General features: G+C 37.1%; 1 protein-coding gene across 1 annotated transcript in view; it reads right to left on the bottom strand.

Moving 5' to 3' along the window:
- ASB5 (ankyrin repeat and SOCS box containing 5) overlaps positions 1–23,488 on the bottom strand; it is a 50,841-nt gene that overhangs the window by 8,188 nt on the left and 19,165 nt on the right. The window contains exon 2 of the mRNA XM_033103867.1: positions 1,134–1,213. Within this exon, the coding sequence (XP_032959758.1) occupies positions 1,134–1,213 (80 nt within the window). The remainder of the gene's footprint in view (positions 1–1,133; positions 1,214–23,488) is intronic.

Genomic DNA, 23,488 nt, shown 5'->3' with positions numbered 1-23,488 from the left:
GAATTGGCTAGCCAGCAGTCAGACTTGAGTACTAATTCCTAACTGCCACGCACTAGCGTGACCAGATGACAGAAGCATCTGGAAGGTCAAGATTCCCTTCGAGAAGCTTTGAGGCAGCCTCCAACTCTTCCTGGCTGGCCTGTCAGTGGATATGTGATACACGTTGCAAAATATCCTAAGACTGCTCTCCTTTCAAAGAACTGCATGACCCTTTCAGGGGGTTACCCTTTAGACATTACTTTTTGCAGTGTTTTTTCTGTTTTTTTTTTTTTTCATCAAGTGATGAACAAACAAAACAGTCGCATGGTTATCACGGAAGTGGATGGCCCTAAGGGAGCATCTCGTCCTAAGTCCTCACAGATGAAAAAAATGGACGCTCAGGTAAGTTGTGATTCACGTCCAGTGCCAGCCTGGAATCTAGGTCCCGAGCCCAGGGCAGTGCTGTATAATTGGGCGACACTACCCTTCCTTCCATCATAGCCATCAGAGAAAATTCTTTTCTCTTCAATACTGGGAAATACTAGGGCAATGGCTTCCTGATCTGGGTGTACATTGGAATCATGTTGGAAAATTTTTAAAATGCACAGGCGAAGCCAGAGCACTTTCTATTTCAATAAAGAATCTGTGTTTTTCATTTTTCCTCTGGTGAGTCTGATGAGCAGGAAGGTGTAGAAATGATATTATAGCTTTCGTAGGCAATTTCCCGTAACGTATTACAGATTACCATAATATTGAACAGATTGTCTAGGCATCTGGTCTGATTACACCTTTTTGGATATTTTATGGCTGAATTAAGTTTGCAATAAGCTGTACACATTGTACAGAATCAATCATATTTAAGATGCTTAATAAATAATACATAAATCCAATTACTTCTTGCTTAAATATGTCTATCAGTGAACAAATACACTGTATGAGAAATTTGAAATACTAAGACATAGGATTATACCAAAATATTTATGAAGAAGTTTCAAAGATAAATGAGAAACTGCAGACTTGACTGCCATGTGAGTTAAAATAAAAAGACTAACAAAATTTATGAGGCAATTTTATGGTTTTTGAGTTGATTACTTTTGATGACTAATGTCCTATGCTCATGATGGGGCCTATTTTAAGCAAATGTAGTATTTTACCTGGGATAATAATGTTCTCAGAGCAAGGAGGCGACCTTGACTTGCTGCTTCATGTAGTGGTGAGCGATCTGCCCAGGAACCTGCCAGAAAAGAAAGAAAACAAACATCTCTGAGTCCAAGTAAACCCTATTAGGCAGGATCAATTCCTGTGAGATGTAAATTACTCAGATTCAGTATTCACAAAGTTACCAAGACATGTACACCCTACACCAGGAAATTTGATTCTTATCTAAAGGATTCAGATTGGCAGTTCCCAGATTCAGGAGCTGTAGTTCACATTCGGGAATTGACGAATCCCAGAATTACTGCACCCTTGGAATTATCCTACAAAGAAGAGGAAGATTAAGGTCACTAGATCGGGCACCTAAACAAACAAACAAAATCCTACCTCTGTTTCATGGTTTTTCAGACAGTACCCAGAAAAAAAAATTTTTTTGCACTTTTAGTAGGAAAGGTAGCTGGAACACTCACCTCTCCACACTCCCCACCTACCCTGCTATTTCTCTGCTCTCTGCACCCCAGCTTCCCTGCCCTGGTGTGACTGGGCTGCAACATGTTGCCAAGGAGGATGAGTAGCTGAGCCCCAAGTCCTGAAATTTGGAACCAGTGAAATGAGCCCTAGAAGGAGTGTGTCACAGATTGGGAGGGGTAGACAGTCATCGGTGTTTGAAAGGCTGCTGATAATGCCAAGTGGTCATCTAGTGGTTGGCAGATAGTGGCACTAAAACTCTCCAACCCTGTGCCCTGGGTGGGAAAACACTGACATCATGCCCCCAAGTCCTCCTGTCCTGACATGTCTTTTGCACCCCTCCCATTAGAAAAATCAGTATTTTCCCATGTGGAAATCCCCTTTTCCTTCTTTCCCCAGCCCCTCTACACACCTAGCCAAGAGGATGTACCCAGAGGTACACCATCCCTTCCCATCTCTCCTTACCTTGTGAAGAAACAATGATAGGTGGTTTTATAAGATACTGGGTTGATACACAGTGATTCTCTTGAAATCAAACAGGACCTATTTCATGGACATGTCATTAGCTGATAAATTAATTCAATGTTGACTAGAGAGAAAAATCTTCCCAATGTAATGGGGTCATGTTTGCTAATATTTGTCTCCTTGTCTACTGACTCTTCCCCCATTTTTGGATCCATAGGATGCAAATAAATAAAAATTATTTTTAAAAATCTGCTATTCAATTCTAGTGCAATTTAAATAAAGTCACTTAGCTGTTAGTCAGAAATAGGAATTTTATGAAAAAGCATGTCGAAAGCCTGTTTATGTCAGGAAAATGATTAGAAACATAGCAGTGTGTTATACTTTCGAAACCACCTAATTATTCCTACATTTTGTAACTTTGAAAAAGTCTACACATACACCTGTGCTGCTTCTATAGTACAGTCGTACAGTAGAACCTTGCCACAACATGAGTGAGGTCCAAATAATTCCACTGAACAAAATGTGAGACACATATCACAGTTAATGAAATGATCATGTGAACCTGGTATAGAAAACAGAAGTCAACTACCAATCATCAGTCTTTTTATAAACAATGATATTGTGAGATTTTATTGAAAATACAATGCCTAAGGGAAATGGGGAAGAGACTTCTACTTACTAGTACTGATTTACAAGTCATAATAATCATAATAGCTAATGTTGAATAGTGTTTATTATGTGCTAAGAATTGTGTACAGTATCTCATCTAGTTCTCACAACTCCTTGGAGTATACACAATTATTTCTATTTTAACATTGAGGAGATGAGAGCTAGAACAAGTGAAATCATTTAAAGAGAATCACGTAGTCTAACACTGGAGCTTATACTCCTAGTTATGACACTGCACTGTCTTTGATCTGCCTTGCCATCTATCGCTATTTCTTGCTCATCCAAAAAAAATGAGTAAGCCAAACATCCAATTATCTGAGATTTCAACTGAAAGAAGAGTTACTATCATTAGCTTTTGTGTATTATTTCTTACCAGTATGCAACACTCTTATTATGTATATTAAAAGCAGAATTGAAATATTTCGCACCAATAAATATTTGTTGATAGGACAAAATTTGGTGGCAAAATAATAATTAAAGAAATTGGAGCATTATGTTCTTCTTACATAAAATGCAAAAGTCATCATTGTTAATATTATTAGTTTGGGGAATAACTATGTTTCGAGTTCCAGCTTTGAAGATGAAATTTGATGCTTTACAAATCATACATGTCCATTTGTTTTATCATTAAAATAAGCAACTTGATTGCAGAGTGAAACTCTGGGGGAGTTCAGAAAATATATCAATTTTCACTGTGAAATTTAAATAAGAAAATAACAAAATTATAATATTCACTTTCAAAACAGATTGTATATGGGAAACCACTATGTTCAGTTTAATCAGCAAAGCAACAGTAAATGATTAAGGTTTTCAGTAATCAATGATTAAATTGTTTGACTTTAAATAATAGTTTATAATATGGACAAATGGTCTTGTGTTTCCTCCTGTCTAATGGCTTAGTAAGTTCATTTTCCTTATCTCTAAAAGCTGTCCGCTGAATTATGTGATACCCATTCCTTAGCACTACCTGTTCTTCCATCATCACTAGCTAACAGCAATTAACCAAAGGTTGGGGTTGGCAAAAGCCTGGAGAAATGGCCTTTGGGATCCATTCTGGACTCATTTCTTTCTAGTATATTATAAAAACCTTTAAGGGGCACAAAGCTAACAATATTTGCAACTATGGGGAACTCAGTATTGCTCTTTTGCATACTAATGTATTTGTCCATCAAAATGAATGTATTTTGCAGCAATGCTTGCTGGTGTTCACAAAAGAGAAAATAAAAAAGAGAGGGAAAAGGGGTCATTTACAAAACAGGCTACACGAGAGCCAAAATAAAGAAATGAAATATTCGAATTTGCCCCCTATATCCCAACCCACAGTATTTCCCCTAGACTGTCACATAGCTTTTTGTCCCCACTCTCATTTTTTTTAATCACTAAGACTTAAGTCCACCAGGATGGGGAGAAAAAGAGCTGAAGCCAGATTTTATGTGGGTGTATTTATTTGCTATTAATATGCCCTCCATTGGCATGGAAAAGGAGTTAAACGTCACAGAAATCTGCTGGAAAGTGTGGACAGGTGGTCAGTGACAAAACCACTGAAAATATACCATTTGAGAAAAGGGATCTCTTGTCCCCTCAGGCAGGGACAAAGGCTTAGAAGAGTGCACTGGCCAGTTATGTCCTGGGCTGAGCTCTGCTCGGCTCACTGCATAGAACCCCTGCTACCTGTCATTAATCCTTCAGGCAGTGGGCAGGTGGGAACAGGAGGAGGAGGAGGAGGAAATAGAGACCAGGTGAGGTCTAGAGCCCAGAAGCTCCCAGAGGAAAAAGACTGAGGGGCCAGGCAGGCCTGGATAGTGGCCTTCATGCAGTCATCTAAACATGAGAACCAGTTTCCTCATCAAATGGGAAAAGCGCTACCTGTGGGTCAGGATTGAGGCATGAGTACCTGCTATGTAAATGCACAATAAATAATACCTAGTATTCTTTACTGAACATAAACTGGTAAATGGGAGATTTTACTACGAATTCTAGGGCTCAATCCAAAACGAGGGAAAAACTCAAGCCATCTATTGACTGAAATGATTTTCAGTGCTATCGGTTTAATTAAATACACTATATAAAGCGATTGCATGACTCATACAGGTATTTAAGCCAGCAATCAACTGCTGCTACATTTTTCTTTCCTAAGTCAGCTATAAGAAATAAAGATATATCAATCTATTAAAAGAGCAATTTAGTAGTACATACATACTACTCAATGAAAAAAAGTATTTTTGTTTGAATTCTGCTTATTTAACTTCCCAGGATCCCCAACAAATTTGCTTCCTTGTAATTCCTTAGAAGAACTTCTGTAATTAATCTGGTAACATGTGAGAGTCAAAGGATACTATATCATGCTCCAATTTCTGTTTTGAACTAAATCTTAACTCCTCTCTATTTCTCCTCTCTAAAATCTGAAATTTAGCAACTGCACATTTCTAGTCAAATGCCTTCAAAATTAAATATCTTACCTTTCAATACAAATATTCTTTATATTAGAAAGATTTGTAAGCTTTCTCAAGACCAAACAAAATATAAATATCTTTGCATACAACAATTCAGTAACTTTACAATCTTGTTAGACTTTAATTCGGTACCTAAGATTTTTAAAAAATGTTAATTTAATTCTTTAGGATGAATTACTCAGTGTGAAAATTATTTTACAAAATATATGTAACTTTCACCACGCTAATCAAACGCTTACTGTTATGGTTTCTGTATAGCTACACAGAAGGTGACTCTGACTATATTTAGAAACAACACTAGTTCCCAGACATCTGGTATATAATTTACAGGGAGAAAGCCTGCCTTGCCTTGTAAACACTACATTGCTAGAGCAAAAACATTCACGTTCTTAGACACACAGTTTGGTAAGGGTCTATATCATACCTAAATCACCATCTCCCCACGGCACTTCAAGCCAGCCACTGTTGAGGTAAATCCGACTCATATTTCTTTTTGATCAGCATTAAAAAAATCGCATGTCATTTGCTAGTTCTATTCGGCCATTTTAAGGAGCTCTAAGCTCCTTGTAATATGACCTTTCACTTCCAAAAAGAAAAACAGGTTTTGAAAACCTGATTTATTTTCAAAATTTCCTTTACTTGTTATAATTCCTCTATATTTGAGAAATTGCTGATCCTAACTTTATTTTTTTCTCCTCATAGTGTGTGTCCTGCAATGAGATAAAAGTATTACAATTAGATTTCTGCCCACGGCTATGATGAAAGTATTTTATTTTTTAGGAAGTCTTTGCTGTCTCCGCATCTTAGTACCACCACAGGAGTGGGATGCAGACTCACTGGAGAGTTAATTTAGCAATGATGCAGAGTTTGGGGCATACCCGCTTTTCCTCAGAGGTATCAAAATAGGAAAGGCAGGACACATTTCAGACACAGAGTAATAAGGACAGGTGAGAAGCCATGATATCGTCATGTATGAATCTGAGTACAAAATGTTAATTCATTCTACAGCTCCTTCATTATAAAATATTAAATCAATAACCGTCTTCATAATGGAGGTAGCTTTACCATAAAGCCAACAAAACTGCAGTTTAGGACCCCTATTTGCACGGAAAACTTTCTAAGACTATCTGTAATTCCATGTTATTTTTCTTAAAGGCAATCCCCTATGGATAAGCTTCAGGTTCAACAACATCTAGCCCATCCCTACTCACAAGGTTACAAAACAATTATTCTTCTATTGTTTACTCTTCTTTTTAGCGGATTAATAGAGCCACATAATTTCTGGAAGATATGATTGACAGAGAAGGAAGGAATGTGTTGCCTAAACCAGGCTCTTTAAAGATTGAGACTGCCTTTGTCTTTCCATTCTCATTATCTATCTGAAAATTCCCTCAGAATACTGCTAGTCCAGATCTGAAGCCAGCAGATTTACCTGTACCTTGGGAACTTCAGGTACATACACTGAATTACTTACTCTAATTGATTTCCTGTTCATGGTTTAGAGCCCTCCATTGTTTCATAAGAAAATAGTCTATGGGGCTGAATAGGAAACAAAAAACAAGAAAATAACACATAAAACGAAAACAGATAAGTGGAAAGCTACGTGATTATCTCGAGAAAAAAAGAGTGAAGATAGTGGTTTCCCCCATGAATACTCAAAATCAAGGGAGAAAGAGTTTTTAAGACACTCTTCAGACCACAGTGCTACCCTTGAGTGAGATGACTCAGTTGCCCTAATGACCCATTACTAATCTTTGGTGCTGTGGATAGAGCACGCCTGCCATCATCAGATAGACTGGAATTCCAATTGTAGCACAGTTAAAAGTTATGTGACCTTTGTTAGTTATTTAACCTCTTGAGCCTGTTTTCTCAACTGTAAAGAAAAGGATAATTCTTTTTTTTTAAAGATTTTTATTAAAAATATAGCTAACATACAATATTATATGAATTTCAGGGATACACCATAATTGTTCAACATTTATATACCTAAAGAAGTGATCACTATGATAAGTCCAGCAACCATCTGACACTGTACCATGCTATCGCAATATTAGTGACTATATTCCATATGCTGTACGTTACATCCCCATGACTTATTTGTTTTATGCCCAGAAATTTGGACCTCTTATTGCCCTTTATCCCCACCCCCTTTTAAATGTTTCAATTACAGTTGACGTTCAATATTATTTTATATTAATTTCAGGGGTGCAGCACAGTAGTTAGACATTTATGTCATTTAAGAAGTGACCCCCCTGACTAAGCTAGTACCCACCTGGCATTATACATAGTTATTACCATATTATTGACTATATTCCCTGTGCTTTACTTTACGTCCCCATGACTATTTTGTTACTGCCAATTTGTATTTGTATTCTTTACTTCTGTCTGGTTCTTTTTTATGGTTTCTATGTCCTTTTCTATGCTTGCTATTTCTTTGTTGAAGTTCTCACTAAATTCCTTGATCATTCTTATAACCATTGTTTTGATGTCTCTGGTAGGTTGCTTGCCTCCATTTCCTTTAGTTCTTTTTCCAGAGATATCTCCTGTTCTTTCCTTTGGGATGTATTTCTTTGTTTTCTCATTTTTGCTGCCTCCCTGTGTTTGTTTCTATGTATGAGGCAGATCTGCTATGTCTCCCAGTCTGGGCTGGGTGGCCTTATATAGTAGGTCCCCTATGGGGCCCTAGCACAGTCTCCCTGGTCACCTGCTCCTGTTGCTCCAAGAGTGTCCTTTGTGTGAGTTGAGTGTGCCTTCCTGTTATAGTTGAGCCTTGATTGCTATTGCACATCATTGGGTGGGACATCATTGGGTGGGACTGACCATCAGGCTGACTAGCTGTGGGGTTTGGCCACATCTACAACTTATGGGCTGTTGTGCAGGGGGTTTACCCCACTGAGTGGGATTCGCCCCAGGGAGCTCTGGTGGCTGTTGAGACCCCCCTTTGTGTATGAAGTTTGTGGGGCTAATTGGGTGGTGCTCTGTTGTGGTCGGAAGCCAATCTCCAAGTATGTTGGTTCTGGGCTTCTTGGGAGGGGCTCTGGTACAGGCTCAGGTCACCCACTGCCTGTGACCATGTGGAGACTACCTGGTAGAAGCTACAAAGCAATCTAACAGTTTTTCGCTACCTGGGCTAACCTGGAGGCACGTGGGAGAGGCCATGCTGTGAACCAAGGATGGCTGCCACCAGTACTGGACCTGGGGCAGCTCCTCAAAAAGCCAGGACACTCCAATTCCTGCTGCCACCTGCTGGCTCCCTTAAAGTTCAGCCCTTGGTAAAGCCTCATGGGATACACAAGTTGGGTAAGACATAGTCTCAGGGAGTCACTACAGTGGGAAGCGTTGTGGTCACCAGCTTAATGTAGACTCTCGTGTGGTGCCAGTTCTGAGCCTGGAGCTACTCAGCAAAAGTCTCAGAGCACTCCGAGGCCTGTCGTCACCCACCTGGGTCCCATGGACTCAGATAGTTTTCCAAGAAAAAGTGCAATGTGGATGGGGCTAGCTGATCTTGGAGAAAGTGTCTCCAGCACTGGAGGAGTTAGGTGGGGCAGGGTCCCAGTGAGTTAGCAGGGTAGAACCCCAGGGCTCACCAGACCAATCAGATTCAGATTTGGTCATAAACGTAGGAGGCAGGCTCAACACATTAAAGATGGCAGCTGACAGCCGGCTGCTCAGGAGGAGGAGCCCTCACAGGAAATGGGACTGTCCTCCAGCCCTGGCCTCAAAACCACATACCTCAGTCTGCTCCCTGTAGGCCTCTGATGCCTCTGAAATCACCATTCCTCCACTGGAGCCCAAGGTGAGTGCCTGCGAGTGAGTGGGTCCTTTAAGAGGAGGTCTGGGTTTCCCGCAGCCTTCCATCCCATCAGGATGGTTGGAATCTCCACTGTTTTTCAAAGGCAGATGTTGTGGGGCCTTCTCTTCCCGGCACCAGTACTCTGGGTGGGGAATCCTGGAGTGGAGCTGAGGTTCTTCACTCCTCAGGGTGGGGGGTACCTCTGTGGCTAAGGTGTCCCTCCCAATTTTCATCTGCCACCCAGAGGTTTGGGACCAGCCCGTTTCGCATCTCCACCCCGTCAGCCAGTCTCATTGTGGCTTCTTCTTTATATCCTTAATTATAAAATTTCTGTTCAGCCAGACTTCAGATGGTTTTCCAGGTTGATTGTGCTATAATTTAGTTGTACTTCAATGTGTTCATGGAAGGAAGCAGGCACCCTCCACCATCTTGGGTCTCCCAAGAGAAGGATAATTCTATTTACAGCATAGGGTTGTGGTGAATGTGAAGTGCTTAGCATAGTACCAAACACATTTCAAATATGATAATAAAATCCACATTCCATTTTAAAAAATTACTTCCACGTATCTGCCCATGAGCTTTTGAATATAGCTTTTAAAGAGAAGATAGACTAACTTATTTTTAACACTACGAAGCCTTAGTTCATCTCATTCCTTTTGCCTATAAATCTGTAAGAGATACAAATAGATAGGGAATGGTCAAAATTTAGGGACAATTACCACATCCATATGGATAACTCTCCAATCTATAGCTCTTACCTGGCGTCTCACACCAATTTTAGTGCCACAATTTAAAATTGAATTCTGGATACTAACCTAGATATTTAGCTGGCATTTCAATACATTTCTAAAATCAAACTCATCATCTTTCTCTCAAAACCAGGAATTCCTTTTTCCTTATCTATTGCTTTAAATAGTATTATCATTCCCTTTGCCACCTGACACCAATAATATAGTCTTAAAATTAAGCACATTGATTTTCAAGGAAACTTCATGTGCATTGACAATTTCATGTGCTTCTTTGCAAAGAGGCAGTTATTACTGGCCTAGGTACTTCTTTTTCATCTTTTATTTTTCATGGATCCACATCATCCCAAGTTCTGATCTTGTATCTATCCACACTCACTCTTGGGGATACCCCTTCTAGTTCCATAAATATAAATTATCCACATGTTGATTAACCCAAATTTATATCTCCAGACCAGCTCTCTCCTCTGAATTCCAGACTTGTGTTTCCAGTTGGCTCTTCACTTCCCGACTTGGACATCCATATATACGAAAATAGGAAATTCAGTTTCACATGTCTGAAACTGAACTCTCACTGTGACCCTTCTAAATCTCCCTCCTATCAGCACAGGGCACCTCCACTCATCCAGGTGCTTCAAGGCCAAAACCTTTGTGTAATTCCTAATTTCCCTCTATTTCTTACACCCCACCCACAAACACCAGTAAATCCTTTTGCATCTACCATCTACATATACTCCAGACATTAACTATCATCTCATAGCCTCCACTGCTGCTGCCCTCGACCAACCCACAATTACCCTCTCCTGACTTATTGCAATAATCTCCTGACTGGTCTGTGTTTCCACCCACGCCCTTCCAACAGTCTGTCCTAAACACAGGAAGCAGAATGGCCCTTCTTTTAAAATCAGAAGGAATCCAATGACTGCCCTTCTTAGTCAGAATAAAATCCAAAGTCCTTTTCATGACCTGCAAGGGTCTCCAGGCTTCTCTCAATCTCAGGTTCTGACTCTCCCCCTCCTTCCATCTTCCTAGCCTGGCCACACCGGTCTCCTTGCTTTCCCTCAAACACACCACACATACTTTTCTGTTCATTCTACCTGCATTGCTCCTTCCTGAAATAGCCACATGGTTTACTCTCTGACTTCTATTCTGCGCCGAAATACTACCTTCTCAGAGAGCCCTTTCTTGACCACTTCATATGAAAAAGTCCTCCCTGTCTCTTCACATCATCTTAATCAAGATGCAGCCGTAGTATTCAGATTGCTTTTAACCTATTAATTTTCATTGATGGATATCATGTGGTCATTGGTCCATGTCACAAAAATACAATTCTATAACACTTTAAATAACTACTTTAAAGTATATATTTCATTGCATAGGTTTACCATTATTGATTTAGTTAATCCCCTTTTAAATAATGTTTAGGAGTCATTGTGTCTATCTGCTTAGTGTAAATTTTTAAAATTTCAATATGCATCATCAAATTACCTCCAGGAAGACCGGGCCCATTTACATTCTCATTGAGAGTGCTGGAAAAAAAAAAAAATCCGAAGCTAATCTAATCAAAGTTTGCTAAGGACTTTCCTTTTTTATCAAAGCTTCAGACATTTCTCTTTTATTTTCTATACATATAAGAAGAAGATTGTGTAAAATTGTATTTTCTTTACACAAAATTAGATCTTTAACATAACATTATAGCTTATTTTCAACTTCCTCTGGAGCCTGTCTTCATTAAAGTTGTGTGAGATTCATCTAGATAAATTAATCTACTTATTTTTAAACTTTTTTTTATCACTTCATCCATTCCTGTTATGTTGCTCATACCTGTGGTCAAGTGCATATTTAGGTAATTTACTCTTCACTTAAAAAAGGACAGAAAGCTCTTTATTCTAAGCTAGTTAATTGCCTGCATTCCTCCTGGGTTTTAAGGACCATGAGACTATTTATTACTGTTTCCTAGGATCTAGCACAGTGCCCAGCACATAGTAAGTACTCAATAAACACTTGTTGAATTGTTAAATTGTCTTCTTTGCAGTTAACCATTTTTTATCCATGCTAATTTGTTCTTTATTGATAATCTCATTGTTAAAAAGTAATTAAAAGGAAATGTAATTTGGAGTCAGGGGAAAGAATCAGGTTGCTTCCTCAAGCTTTTAAAGAAATAATATTTTATCCTATTTAGAAATATTCTTTGTATGTTTTAAAATTTTATAATTTATAAATAATATTCTTCACACTCCAACCATTATGTAGTAAACAAAACTCTTACAGTTTTCTGGAGCCTGGGGCGGGGGGTGTTCATTTTTATCTCTGAATCTTCATTTCCAAACTTTAAATCTATCATCAACCATATTGATGTTCTACTATAACTAATACGTATATTATTCTTTTTAAAAATAATTTCCTCATATAGCTCCTCTTGAGTACTACACCCATTCTCCTTTATATGTTTCACATTTTTCTATTATAAAAAGTAGTAACTTTGTGTCAAGCACTTTAAGAAAGTCCTCCTATTCATTTTCTTATATTACCCTCCTACTTTCTGGTCTCATTTAAATGAGTCAAAATTTCCACATTTAATTGCATGTAAACAGTCTTTTCCTGCTTAATAGCATCTTTCCTTGTCTCCGTATCAACTTTGAAACACCTGCTGAAATGGAAAGGTGAGCAGCCCAGAGACTAAGAGTCACAAAACTGAGAATTCAGATGCATTTTCCACACTAAAAAGGGAAAATACGATGCGGTCTTTTGCTATGCCATACACTTAACATTTCAGAATCTGCATTCTGGAAAGCACCCCCAATTTAAAGTTAGTATTTGCAAACATAGTCAATAGAGTTTAATTTATTTCAGGAGCCAACAGATTTGCAATGGCTGCTCTACTAACCTTGACTGATCAGAATACCCCAGCTAGCTTTTCGTTTAGAAGTACATTCTTCTATCGCTAGCCTTCTTTTGGAGAGGGTCTGCTTAATGCAGTTCCTTTCAACAGCAGTATCTGCGGGCATAGTGTACTTGATGTGTCTGTCTGCGACAACCAGGTGACATAACAGCAGTGCTCTAGCCACAAGAAATATCAGCGACTGGATGCTACTTTTTCCTTCCCTTCAGGCTTTCACAAAGATCCTGTGTGCTAACCGGAGAATGGCCTCGGCATTGAACTCTATTCAGAAACATTTGGAGCGGGTTGGTAGGTGCAGTGTGGGGGATGGGCCAGAAATGCAGTGGCATTTTCTATTTTTAAAGTGGAGACTCAGCAGCAGCCGGAAGTATTTAACTATTTGCGTGATAAAGAAAGCAAAAAAGGGTAAAATTGCTTTTTCTAATTGGAAACAGAATAGAACCTAGAGCTCTATCTTTAAAATATAAAAGCTGTTTTGAATTATTTAAAAAGCAATTGAGTGTAAAATTGCCCATTGATAATAGCTACAGACAGAACTTTGCAGCCAGAAAGCTCAGTAGTGATCAGTGACTAGTTAGCCTTTCTCCTTCATCTTTTGCAATAAATAGTGTCTGTGCATTAGGGTCAGCTGGTAGCTAGCTCCTATGTTCATCTTGTAAGGATCTAAGTTTAGAATTGGCTTTTGTACACATTCACAATTCTCTTATTTATATAGGTACAGCTCACTATTGTGGTTTTTCTGAGGGCTTTTCTAGACCAAAAGACGTCAGCAGTCAGTTTAAGTGCAGCTGATTTTTCACCCTAAAAGGCAGAGGAAAGAGTAGCTGGAGAGATGAGAGGAAAAAGCAAACATGTGCCTGGTATTTTTTGCTGGCACATGAAGTTGAATAAGGTACACTGTCCATGCCTGAGTGAAGAGCAACGACTGAAGCATGATAGGACTCAGGATTAACTGAGCTGCTGATCATGTTACATAGTATTTACATGAGATCTTCCTTGATGAAAAATGGTCACAGATTTTACTATTCATCTTTATTTTTTAATCACTATTTTTTAGGCTCTATCTTTTGTGGGTATACACAGAAAATTATTAGTGAGGTATTGCCTCCATATAACAAGCTGGGTAGGAGAAAAAACATTTCATGAGTCCAATTATTTCCCATGCGTTACCCTATTAATATTTCCTGCCATGTTACATTGCCAGGATTGGCCTCAAAGTTATCCCTGATGAATACCAAGAATGTTTTTCTCTTATCTTGAATTAAGTTTTAATCCTACAAATTATGTGACCTGGGGTAAGTAGCTTTAAAATAGATCAGTTTCCTTTTCTATAAAAAGAGGAGCTAGGGTAAGGTCTCTGTTTTCCGGCTGTAACATTCTTTGATTCAGATTCTATGACTGACATACGAAGGGTAAGGTGGCATATGGGCATTAGGTATGTTATGTTACCACAACAGAGGCCAGACACTCCCAGTAAAACTGGAGCTCAGCCCAGGCTATTTGTTTGGAGGGTACATTTGTAGATGAAGTTAGAAAAGACTGAAGAGTGGTCCGTGAAGGGGCCTATTCAGCTCAGTATATGCACACGCGCTCCTTGTCCTCAGTCACTGGCTGTTTGTTCTCAGTTGGTACTCATAAAGGAGTGTCATGATCTACACAAGCCACACAGTAAAAGTAAATACTAATTTTTTAATTTACATTTTTTTAAATTTAAGTTTAGTCGACATATTATACTGGTTATATTTTCAGGTGTGCAATCGAGTGATTTGACATTTTTATATCTTACAATGTATAAAATGCCCCACTAATTCTGGGAATCATCTGTCACAGTGCAAACCTATCACAGTATTATTGACTGTATTCCCCTCAGAAGGGAGGGTGTGGGGGATGAGTGAAAAGGGTGAAGGAAATACTGATTTTTGTTTGTAAAAGATATTTCAATTTTAAGCGATTTTTCGGCTTTGCACTTTTCTTTTGTTACTGTAAAGTAAATAGAGGATGCTTTAGTAAAGAATTGGGACAGTTTTTGTTCTTAAAGCAATTTTGGACACCGGGCATTATAATTACCTGTTTCTGTCTGCCTCCTCCACTAGGGTGTACACTCTGATTGCAGAGACTGAGTGCATGCATTTGTGATTTCACAGGTCTATCACGGCACTTCTCAAGTGGTGGGCGTTCAAAACAATTTTAGTTTGAAGAATAGAATTTCCAAGAATGCTTCAAGAGGGCTTTCTATAGTCCATGGAGGTAATAAATTTCCAGTACAGTGAGGGGGGAAAGAAACCATTGGATTTAGTTAACTGACATAGTTGCTGACATGCAGAAAACATATAATAATTCACAAATATAATCAGGTGGACTAAGAATGATAATTACATCCCTCAAAAATTTTAAATGTATCAGAAGCAAAAGTAATTTTTAAAAGTGACTCCATGGCATTGAAGGAAAATGTTATAGTCAATTTACTAGGAAAAAAATAAGGAAAAGATTGAATTGATTATGTTCATGAATGATTTCATAAAAGAATGCACAGGGAAGTGAATGTGTTTGGAACAGAATCATTTAAAAGCTGATTTTAATCATAAAATCATTAAATTTTATTTATATAATTGTACAAATAAAAATGCACTGTGAAATCTCTAGATATGCACAAGAATCTAGCATCCTCCCTAGTGTAAATACAAAACTGGATTGGATAAACTGCAAGAAATCATTGGGCCCTGTCAGTAAGCAGAAGTTTTAAAGCAAACCAGTAGTAAAGCATTCAGGAAAATAATAAAAATTACATTCCATAGAAGATAATGGACTCTGAACTATTACGTCTCAGATAAAGCATCTGAGATCTTCCATAGATTGGAGATGGCATATGATTACTACCCACAAAAAATGTAAACCTTGTAGGAAGGATATGGGAAATGAAACAGCGTAATTTTATTCCCAGAGCCATTTTATTCCCGTTTCAACCACACTAATGTGTCTGAAAAGTTGGGGACCTATGTTTAGTCTGGTAACCAAACCCTAGTGAGAAAGTAACATTAAGGCTGGGAAAAGAGTAAAAGAAAAACACTGCAAATCATGAAAGAGATGGAGGCACTTATACAGGAAAGAAATCTTAATACTTTTAGACACTTCAAATGGAAAGTTGAAATCTAAGAGGGATTATGATAGAAATCAACATAATTATCCAAGGCACGGTTAGAAGTGGATAAACTTTTTCAAGAAATTCTGAAAAACTAGAAAGTTGGATCACTTTCTGACCATTTTAAAGGCTAAATTTGGGATGCAAATGTAAATTCTTTCTCTAGTTTACACAACCAATCACAAACTTCAAGAGCTCATTGCTTCCAAATGGTGCTGTTTACCTAAACTAACGAATAAGTCATCCACAGATAAAGATTTTTGAGGGTATGTGCCTGAGCTTGGGGACTTAGACCATGAAACTCCTCCACTGTCAGAAAAAGTTCAAAATGTAAAGAATCCAAAACTTCAATTCAAAAATCTTTATGCACTCCTATGTTTATTGCAGCACTATAGACAATAGCTAAGACATGGAAACAACCAAAATGCCCATCGGTAGATGACTGGATTAAGAAACTGTGGTACATTTATACAATGGAGTATTATGCAGCCATAAAGAAGAAAGAAATCTTACCATTTGCAACAACATGGATGGACCTAGAGAACATTATGTTAAGTGAAATAAGTCAGACAGAGAAAGACAAATACCATATGATCTCACTTATATGCGGAATCTAAAGAAAAGAATAAGTGAATGAACTAATCAGAAACAGTTTTGGAGGCAAAGAGGAAAAACTGAGGGTCGCTAGATGGGCGGGAGGGGTGGGGGGTGGGGGGAGGGTGAGGGGATTGGAGGGCAGTCGGTGACCACAGGATGGCCACGGGGTTTGAAAATTAATCTGGGGAACGTAATTTAGTGGTTACCAGAGGGTAAGGGGGTTGGGGGGTGGGAGATGAGGGTAAGGGGGATCAAATATATGGTGATGGAAGGGGAACTGACTCTGGGTGGTGAACACACAGTGTAATTTATGGATGATGTGATACAGAATTGCACACCTGAAATCTATGTAATTTTACTAACAATTGTCACCCCAATAAATTTAAAAAATAAAATTAAAAAAAAAAAAAAAAGAAAAGACTCCTGCTTGGATCTGGGTTGGCGTTTTCCCCCAGTTATAGCTATGGAATATTTGAAACATGTAAGTTATCTACCACTCAGTTTAATAGTTATCCACTCGCGATTAGTCTTGTTTCGTCTGTAGGCCACCTACTTCCCTCCCCACCCTTTCCCCTAGGATTATTTTGAAGCAAATCTCATTATAGCCTTTCATCCATAAATATTTCAGAATGTATCTCTAAAAGATGAGGATTCTTTGTCATCGTAAGTACAACATCATAATCACACAAAAACCATAATTCCAATATATCAGCAAACACAGGTTGGCAATTTTTATTTTCTAAAGAGCAGCTCAGTTCATAATGCCTTCTATAATGATATCGAAATTGACCCTCAAATCCATTATCTTGGACCAAAAGTCTGTGTTCCTTCCAGTTTCTAAAATGCCTTTTAAAAAATGTAAGATTCTCATTCATAAAAAAAAAAGAAGAAAAAAAGAATATTTGTTTTCTCTACATTACCAAGAGCTCTTAAGTACTAAATACAGTCTTCACCTTAAATCATCACAAAGATTCCTTTTTACCTGTTAGTGCACAAATTTCCACCCTTGCAAAGTCGCATTTGGAATAGGCCATTATTCAGTTCTTGGCGTCAGCCTTGCTGTGGGTTTCTTTACAAAGCCATGCATATATATAACACTTAAGAGTCATTTCTGAGCTCCATTCTTGCTCCATTTTATTTTTTCATTCTATGTTATTCAAACATGAGTACCTAGATCTGTTGGCCTAGTGATGGGAAATGAGGCAGATGAGATCTGAGGACAAGCCTGACATAAGTATCCTGGGAAACATGGAGTGATTGTTACTTAACAGTTAACCCTTGTTGCAAGGGTCATTCGCGCTTATATAAAGGTTGCTGGGAAACTTACAGTGACTTATGTTGTCCTTGATAACTCCTCTCTTAGTGGGAGTTGAGTAGTTAGGAAAGGCCTGAAAAAATCCCAATTAGAGAAAACATAGTTGGGATCATCACAAAACCACACATATAAAAATAGTGCCTAAATACTGTGGTGAAGGATACTTTATTAGCTTGTCTGTGCAAAGCTTTGAGAATAAATATTATATAAGAAGGTCTTTTCAATTTTATCAACTTGAAAAGTTGGGAGGTATAAGCATAATATAAAATCCAGTTAAATATAGTTTGAAATAATAATATTACATGGCTGCACAAAAGATATTTTTGTTGTGGATGCTGAAACAAAATGGTAAGGGGTTTCTATGGAGGAAAACGGATCTGTCCCCATAGTGTCCAGGAAACTTCACAATGAAGAGTAATTTTCCTTTAGCCGTTACTTAAAAGGTAATTTCTACCATATTCAAATGTTTGTTAATATTGAGAGCTATAATCTTTTCAAAATGTTTAAAATGTCTTGTATAATGTTATAAAATAAAAGATGTCCCTGAATTTGGAACATTTTAAACTACACCAAATGACTTACGTGACTTTCTAAAAAGATACAAATACTAATCCCTGTATGTAGAAAGAAAATGATAGAATACAATTTTAATTCAAAATACCTAAGTGCTTAACTATGAGAGATAAGCATAGACTCTAACTCCTAAAGTATAGTAATTTCTAGTTGTGTAATAAATGAACAAGGTGATAAAATGCCATTCATCATTTATTCATTCATTCATTCACTCATTATTCAATATGTATTAGGTGCCAAGTGTCCTGGGGACACAAAAATGAAGTGACAGTGGCTGCCCACTTGAACCTTAGACTCTAGAGAGGCATTTTAGAATTGCATTGACCTCAACCATTGTCTAAGCAACATTTGTACATCTGGGAATCAAAGGTTCTTAGAATCATGACAAACTCAGAAATTCCCATTGATAGGTTGCAGCAATGTCCCCTTAACTACTAGAAATGTCCATAAAATATCTGATTTACATGTAATTTTCACTGAATTTTAATAAGTTGTAAGAGGTAAACAGTGACACTCAATAAAGAAGACATGATGTTATCATACACAGTACATTTTCATTACCAAGATTTTTGTGAAGCCCAAAAGAATTTTGTGGAGAAGTAGACAAAAACTATTTTGCTGTTGCTGTTATTAATATCACATCTTTGAAATCATTTGGCTAGTACGTAAACTGTGAAATTAATGGAAAGGTATCAAAATGAAAAAATGCCATTGTGAAAGGAAAAAATAAACAAGGAAAATCTAACCATAGATGTCGATTTTATTTTTGAAAATAGGACTCGACATTTCTCCAGACTTCTGCAAACAAATATTTAGAAAAAAGTACATACTGCATTAACAAATCCTAGTTTTATTTTTTAACTGCAATCCAGAGATACAAAAGATTTTAAACTCTCATTGACGTGACTTTTTTAAAATCAATTTTACTTGCATTAGCTATTTATCTACAGTTGATTTAACAAATCTCAGTAGAGCAAACTTTGTAACAGAGCCACTTCTTCCAACATAATGCAGTAGTTAGGACCCTAACTGCAGTCAAACTTCCAAAGCTGGGTCTGTATCCCAGGTCATCAAATACTAGTCTTGTTACTTTGGGAGAATTACTTGGTTTCTGTATGTCTCAATTTTCTTATCTGGAAAATGGGATTACAATCCTACCTCACAGGATGTTTGTGAGAATTAAATGAAGTACTACATCAATCAGAACAATGCCTGGTACACAATTAACCCTCAATTTACATTAGTGTTTATAACATTATTCTTACTAGTGGAAATGTAGATAGAAATGCATTATTCATGCTAACTTCATCAATGCTTGTCTTTCTGTCTAGTGGTAAAGTTAAAAAGCAAATTAAAAACTCACAATTCTCAAGCACTCAGTTACTGGTAACCTCACAAATTGTCATCGTTCCTTAGTTGCTCAGTGATGATGGTATGCATAAAACAGCTCTTGGTATACTAGATGTAACGTTATTACTTCACAAGCAAAACAAAACAAGTAACCAAACAAAAAGAGCCCATGAAAATGAAGCAACAAAAACACAGACTAGAATCGCTGCAGATTCAAATATACATCAATCCTACGTCATGGGTGAGTCTACTGGTTACAAAGAAAGAAACGCTGGTTGATATCATATCTAAACAGACCAGCCATTTTCATGTAAAAGTCAAAAAATTTAGAAAATACTTAAAATTCCAAAACTGAAAAAAATAATTGTTTTCAAGGGAAACAGCCACAGATTTTGAAGTAACTAGACGCAGCAATACTTTGCACAAAGTTTCTTCACTATTTTTGTCAATAGTCCCTAAACTCTAGAAGATTTTGTCAGTGGGGATGAAGCCAGATGACTTGGCCCCAAGTGAGGTATGCTGAGTTGAATTCAGCCCAAGTTGAATGTTACCTATGTTTTTTGCTAGGTAAATGCCAGTTTAACAGATAAAGAACTGATGACAGTTCTTTAATGTGAAATAATATCTATGTCTTATGCTGAAAATTGTTTGATAAATTTAATTGTCATTACTCCGGGGCTTTCAAATGTTGACGTGGAGTGTGTATAACCCAATCCATTACTTCATCATGCCAGTTTTTACTCCCAAATTTCTCTTGATTATGTCCATATTCATTCATTTCCAATACCATCACCCTTGAGTCAGAGGCCTAACCCAAGCTAGTGTACATTACCATACCGTAATGGTTACTAAATATTCTCCCTACATTCATTCTGGCCATTATCTAATCCATTCTCTCTTTATTGATATGTGTGGGACTTGCTTCAAAACAATCCCAAGGTAATTTTTGCAGGTTTGATTGCATGCTTTTGTAAAAGCAAGGTTGTATCTCCTAATAGGATATTACGTTTTTGCTCAATGTGTTGGTGAGGAGGTTATTTAAAATAGGAAAACGTATCATAACAGATCTCTTAGAAAGCTGATCCCTCATGCTCAATTTGGCTTGCTTATAATTTATTTAATATTTTTGCAGCTATATTCATGAGTGAGATTTGATTAATTTTATAATCCCATTTTCTTCTCTTCTTCACTGAAAGTTATGTATTGTATTTATTTTTTTAACACTCCATCTAAAATTTTATGCAGACTCAAACATTAAGGAAAGCTAAAATAAAATTATAGTCATAATCTAGTCTGTATAAGTGACATCTTTCAAGTATAAGTTTGGAATGACACATGCCTCATGCACCAAGCACAAGTTTATTGCTGTATGGGGCATCACATGTAAACCATATTTGCATCTATAGATACTTACGTCTATAGCACAAAATACAAAAATTGCTCTTATTTATCTAATAATTATCACTCTAAAGTACTATATATGATTTAAATCTTGAACTGCACTTTAGAAACAAGACCTCACATCCAGTGCAGAGAGAGTCTTCCTCTAAAAATAGCCATGTCTTTTGATAAATTTCCATTTTTATTCTACTACCAGGTGAAAATAGCCAAACTGTGAACAGTCACTTCAGTTAAAGTGACCCATGCCTCATCTCAGCCACCATCCATCCTCCTTAGTGTAATCTGTCTATCAACCTGGCTTTTCAGGAGTTTTCAGATCACCTTAATCATTCCTCAGTTCATTACCAGGAAGTAACGACACACATTATGTAAACTATGTAAACATAATAAAACACACAAAAAAATCCTCCTAAATTGATCTTGGTATAAAATTAGTAGTAGTTATTTAAACCTTTACAGACACTATGAAGGTAGTTGATGGGCCAGGCTATGTATAGTAGGGAGAAAGGAAGAAGGATGTTGTTAAATCAGATTTTTCTGAGACAAGCTTTTAAAAAGTTGAAAAAAAATCCCTCATCTTAAAATAGAACTTTCAAGACCATCTATCAGAAATGTGCAGTATATGTGTCCAAGATGTATGGAATGGACTCTGAAAGGCTGCATAGCTTAAACCAGTGTCACAGCAACAGAAGCAATCACAGAATGCAGCGCAGGCAGCCCTTGTCACAGGCAGTCACTTACTTAGTGAGTGTGGACACTGTGGACTGTCTTCCAGACAGTGAGACTGAAAGTGAACTACATCATTAATGATATGAAGAATGCTAAAAAAAAAAAAAAAAAAAAAAAAACAAAAAAAAAACAAAACAAAAAAATCATTTGCAGAAGCAAGCCCTCCTTCAGTAACTAGAATGCCCACATGGGTGCACAGCTAAAAGTGCAGGAGTTATTTAACAAAACAAAACAAAATTCAGCCAAAATTACAGGAATAATAAGGAAGTTCCTTAAAAATGGTGAAGGTCATCTACGAAAACAAACAAAAACTTCTAGAAAACATTACACTTAATGGCAAAATGCTGAAAGCTTTGCTTCTGAATTGAAAACCAGAAATGGATGCTCATTATCACTACTGTATTTAAAATTGTGCTGCCGAGTTTAATCCACAAAATAAAGAAGAAATTAAAAATGGTATCCAGTTAGAAAGGAAGAAACAAAACTGTCATATTCATAAGTAATATGATTTTCTTCCTAAAAACACCCCACAGGACCACAGATTCTTATTAGAATTAAGAGAGATTAACAATGTTGCTGGGTATAAAATTTATATATGAAAATTAATTCTATTTCTCTATGCCTATCACATACTGGTGGAAAATGAAAAAGACTTAAAAGTTACTATGTACAGGAGCATAAAACAATTCAGTACCTAGGAATAAATTTAAACAAATATATGTAAGTCCTCCTTAGGGGATAATTATAAGACATTACTGAGAGACATTAAAGGAAACCTATATACGGGTAAATGAGAAAATATATTTACCCATTGGAAGGCCAAGTATTGCAAAGATGTGAATTCTTCCTCAAATAAGTGATTGCATAATAGGTTAAATAAATTCCAACAAAAATCCAAAAGGTGTTTTGTGAACCACAGAAGTTGCTTCTAAAATTGATGTATGTATGAGTATTTCAAATTACCAAGGATAGAAATTACCAAAACTACTAGGAAAATAGAACAAAGTGAGAGGGCTTCCTTTACCAGGTATTAAGACATATTGTAAAGCTATAGAGACCAATAAAATGTGGTATACGTCTGTACAAATGTAACTAAGAAGGCGCTTAAGCAGACCTGCGCATGAATAGATACTACACTTATGCAGTGGGAGTGCTACAGTGACTGTAGATTATAGAATGTATGACTGACTTTTCAATAAATGGTGTAAATATAATTGACTACCCACTTAGACAAAAATGGGCATACACCAGTCAAAAAATCAATTTCAAATGGATAATATGAAAAGCAAGCTTTGAGAATACAGATAGCAGTCTAGTTTTATTCTTTTGCATGTGGCTTTGCAATACTCCAGCACCATTTATTAAAGAGGCTTTCTTTTCTCCATTGTATGTTTTTGACTCCTATATCAAAAATTATCTGTCCATATATGTGGGTTCATTGCTGGGTTCTCAATTCTATTCCATTGGTCTGCTTTTCTTCTGCCAATTCCATGCTGTTTTGATTATTGCCACTTTGTAGTATAACTTGAAGTCAGGGAGTGTGATACCTGCAGACTTGTTCTTTTTTTCTCAGTATTGCTTTGGCTATTCCAGGTCTTTTGTGATTCCATACAAATCTGATAATTTTTTATTTTATTTCTTTAAAAAATGCCACTGGGATTTTGATGGGGATTGCATTAAAACTGTATTTTGCTTTGGGTAATATGGCATGCGACCATATACCAAAATTAACTCAAAATGGATCTAAATTTATG

Source organism: Rhinolophus ferrumequinum, chromosome 4 (assembly GCF_004115265.2).
Source record: "Rhinolophus ferrumequinum isolate MPI-CBG mRhiFer1 chromosome 4, mRhiFer1_v1.p, whole genome shotgun sequence".
Classification (NCBI taxonomy): domain Eukaryota; kingdom Metazoa; phylum Chordata; class Mammalia; order Chiroptera; family Rhinolophidae; genus Rhinolophus; species Rhinolophus ferrumequinum.
This window is presented reverse-complemented; position numbering and strand designations above follow the sequence as displayed.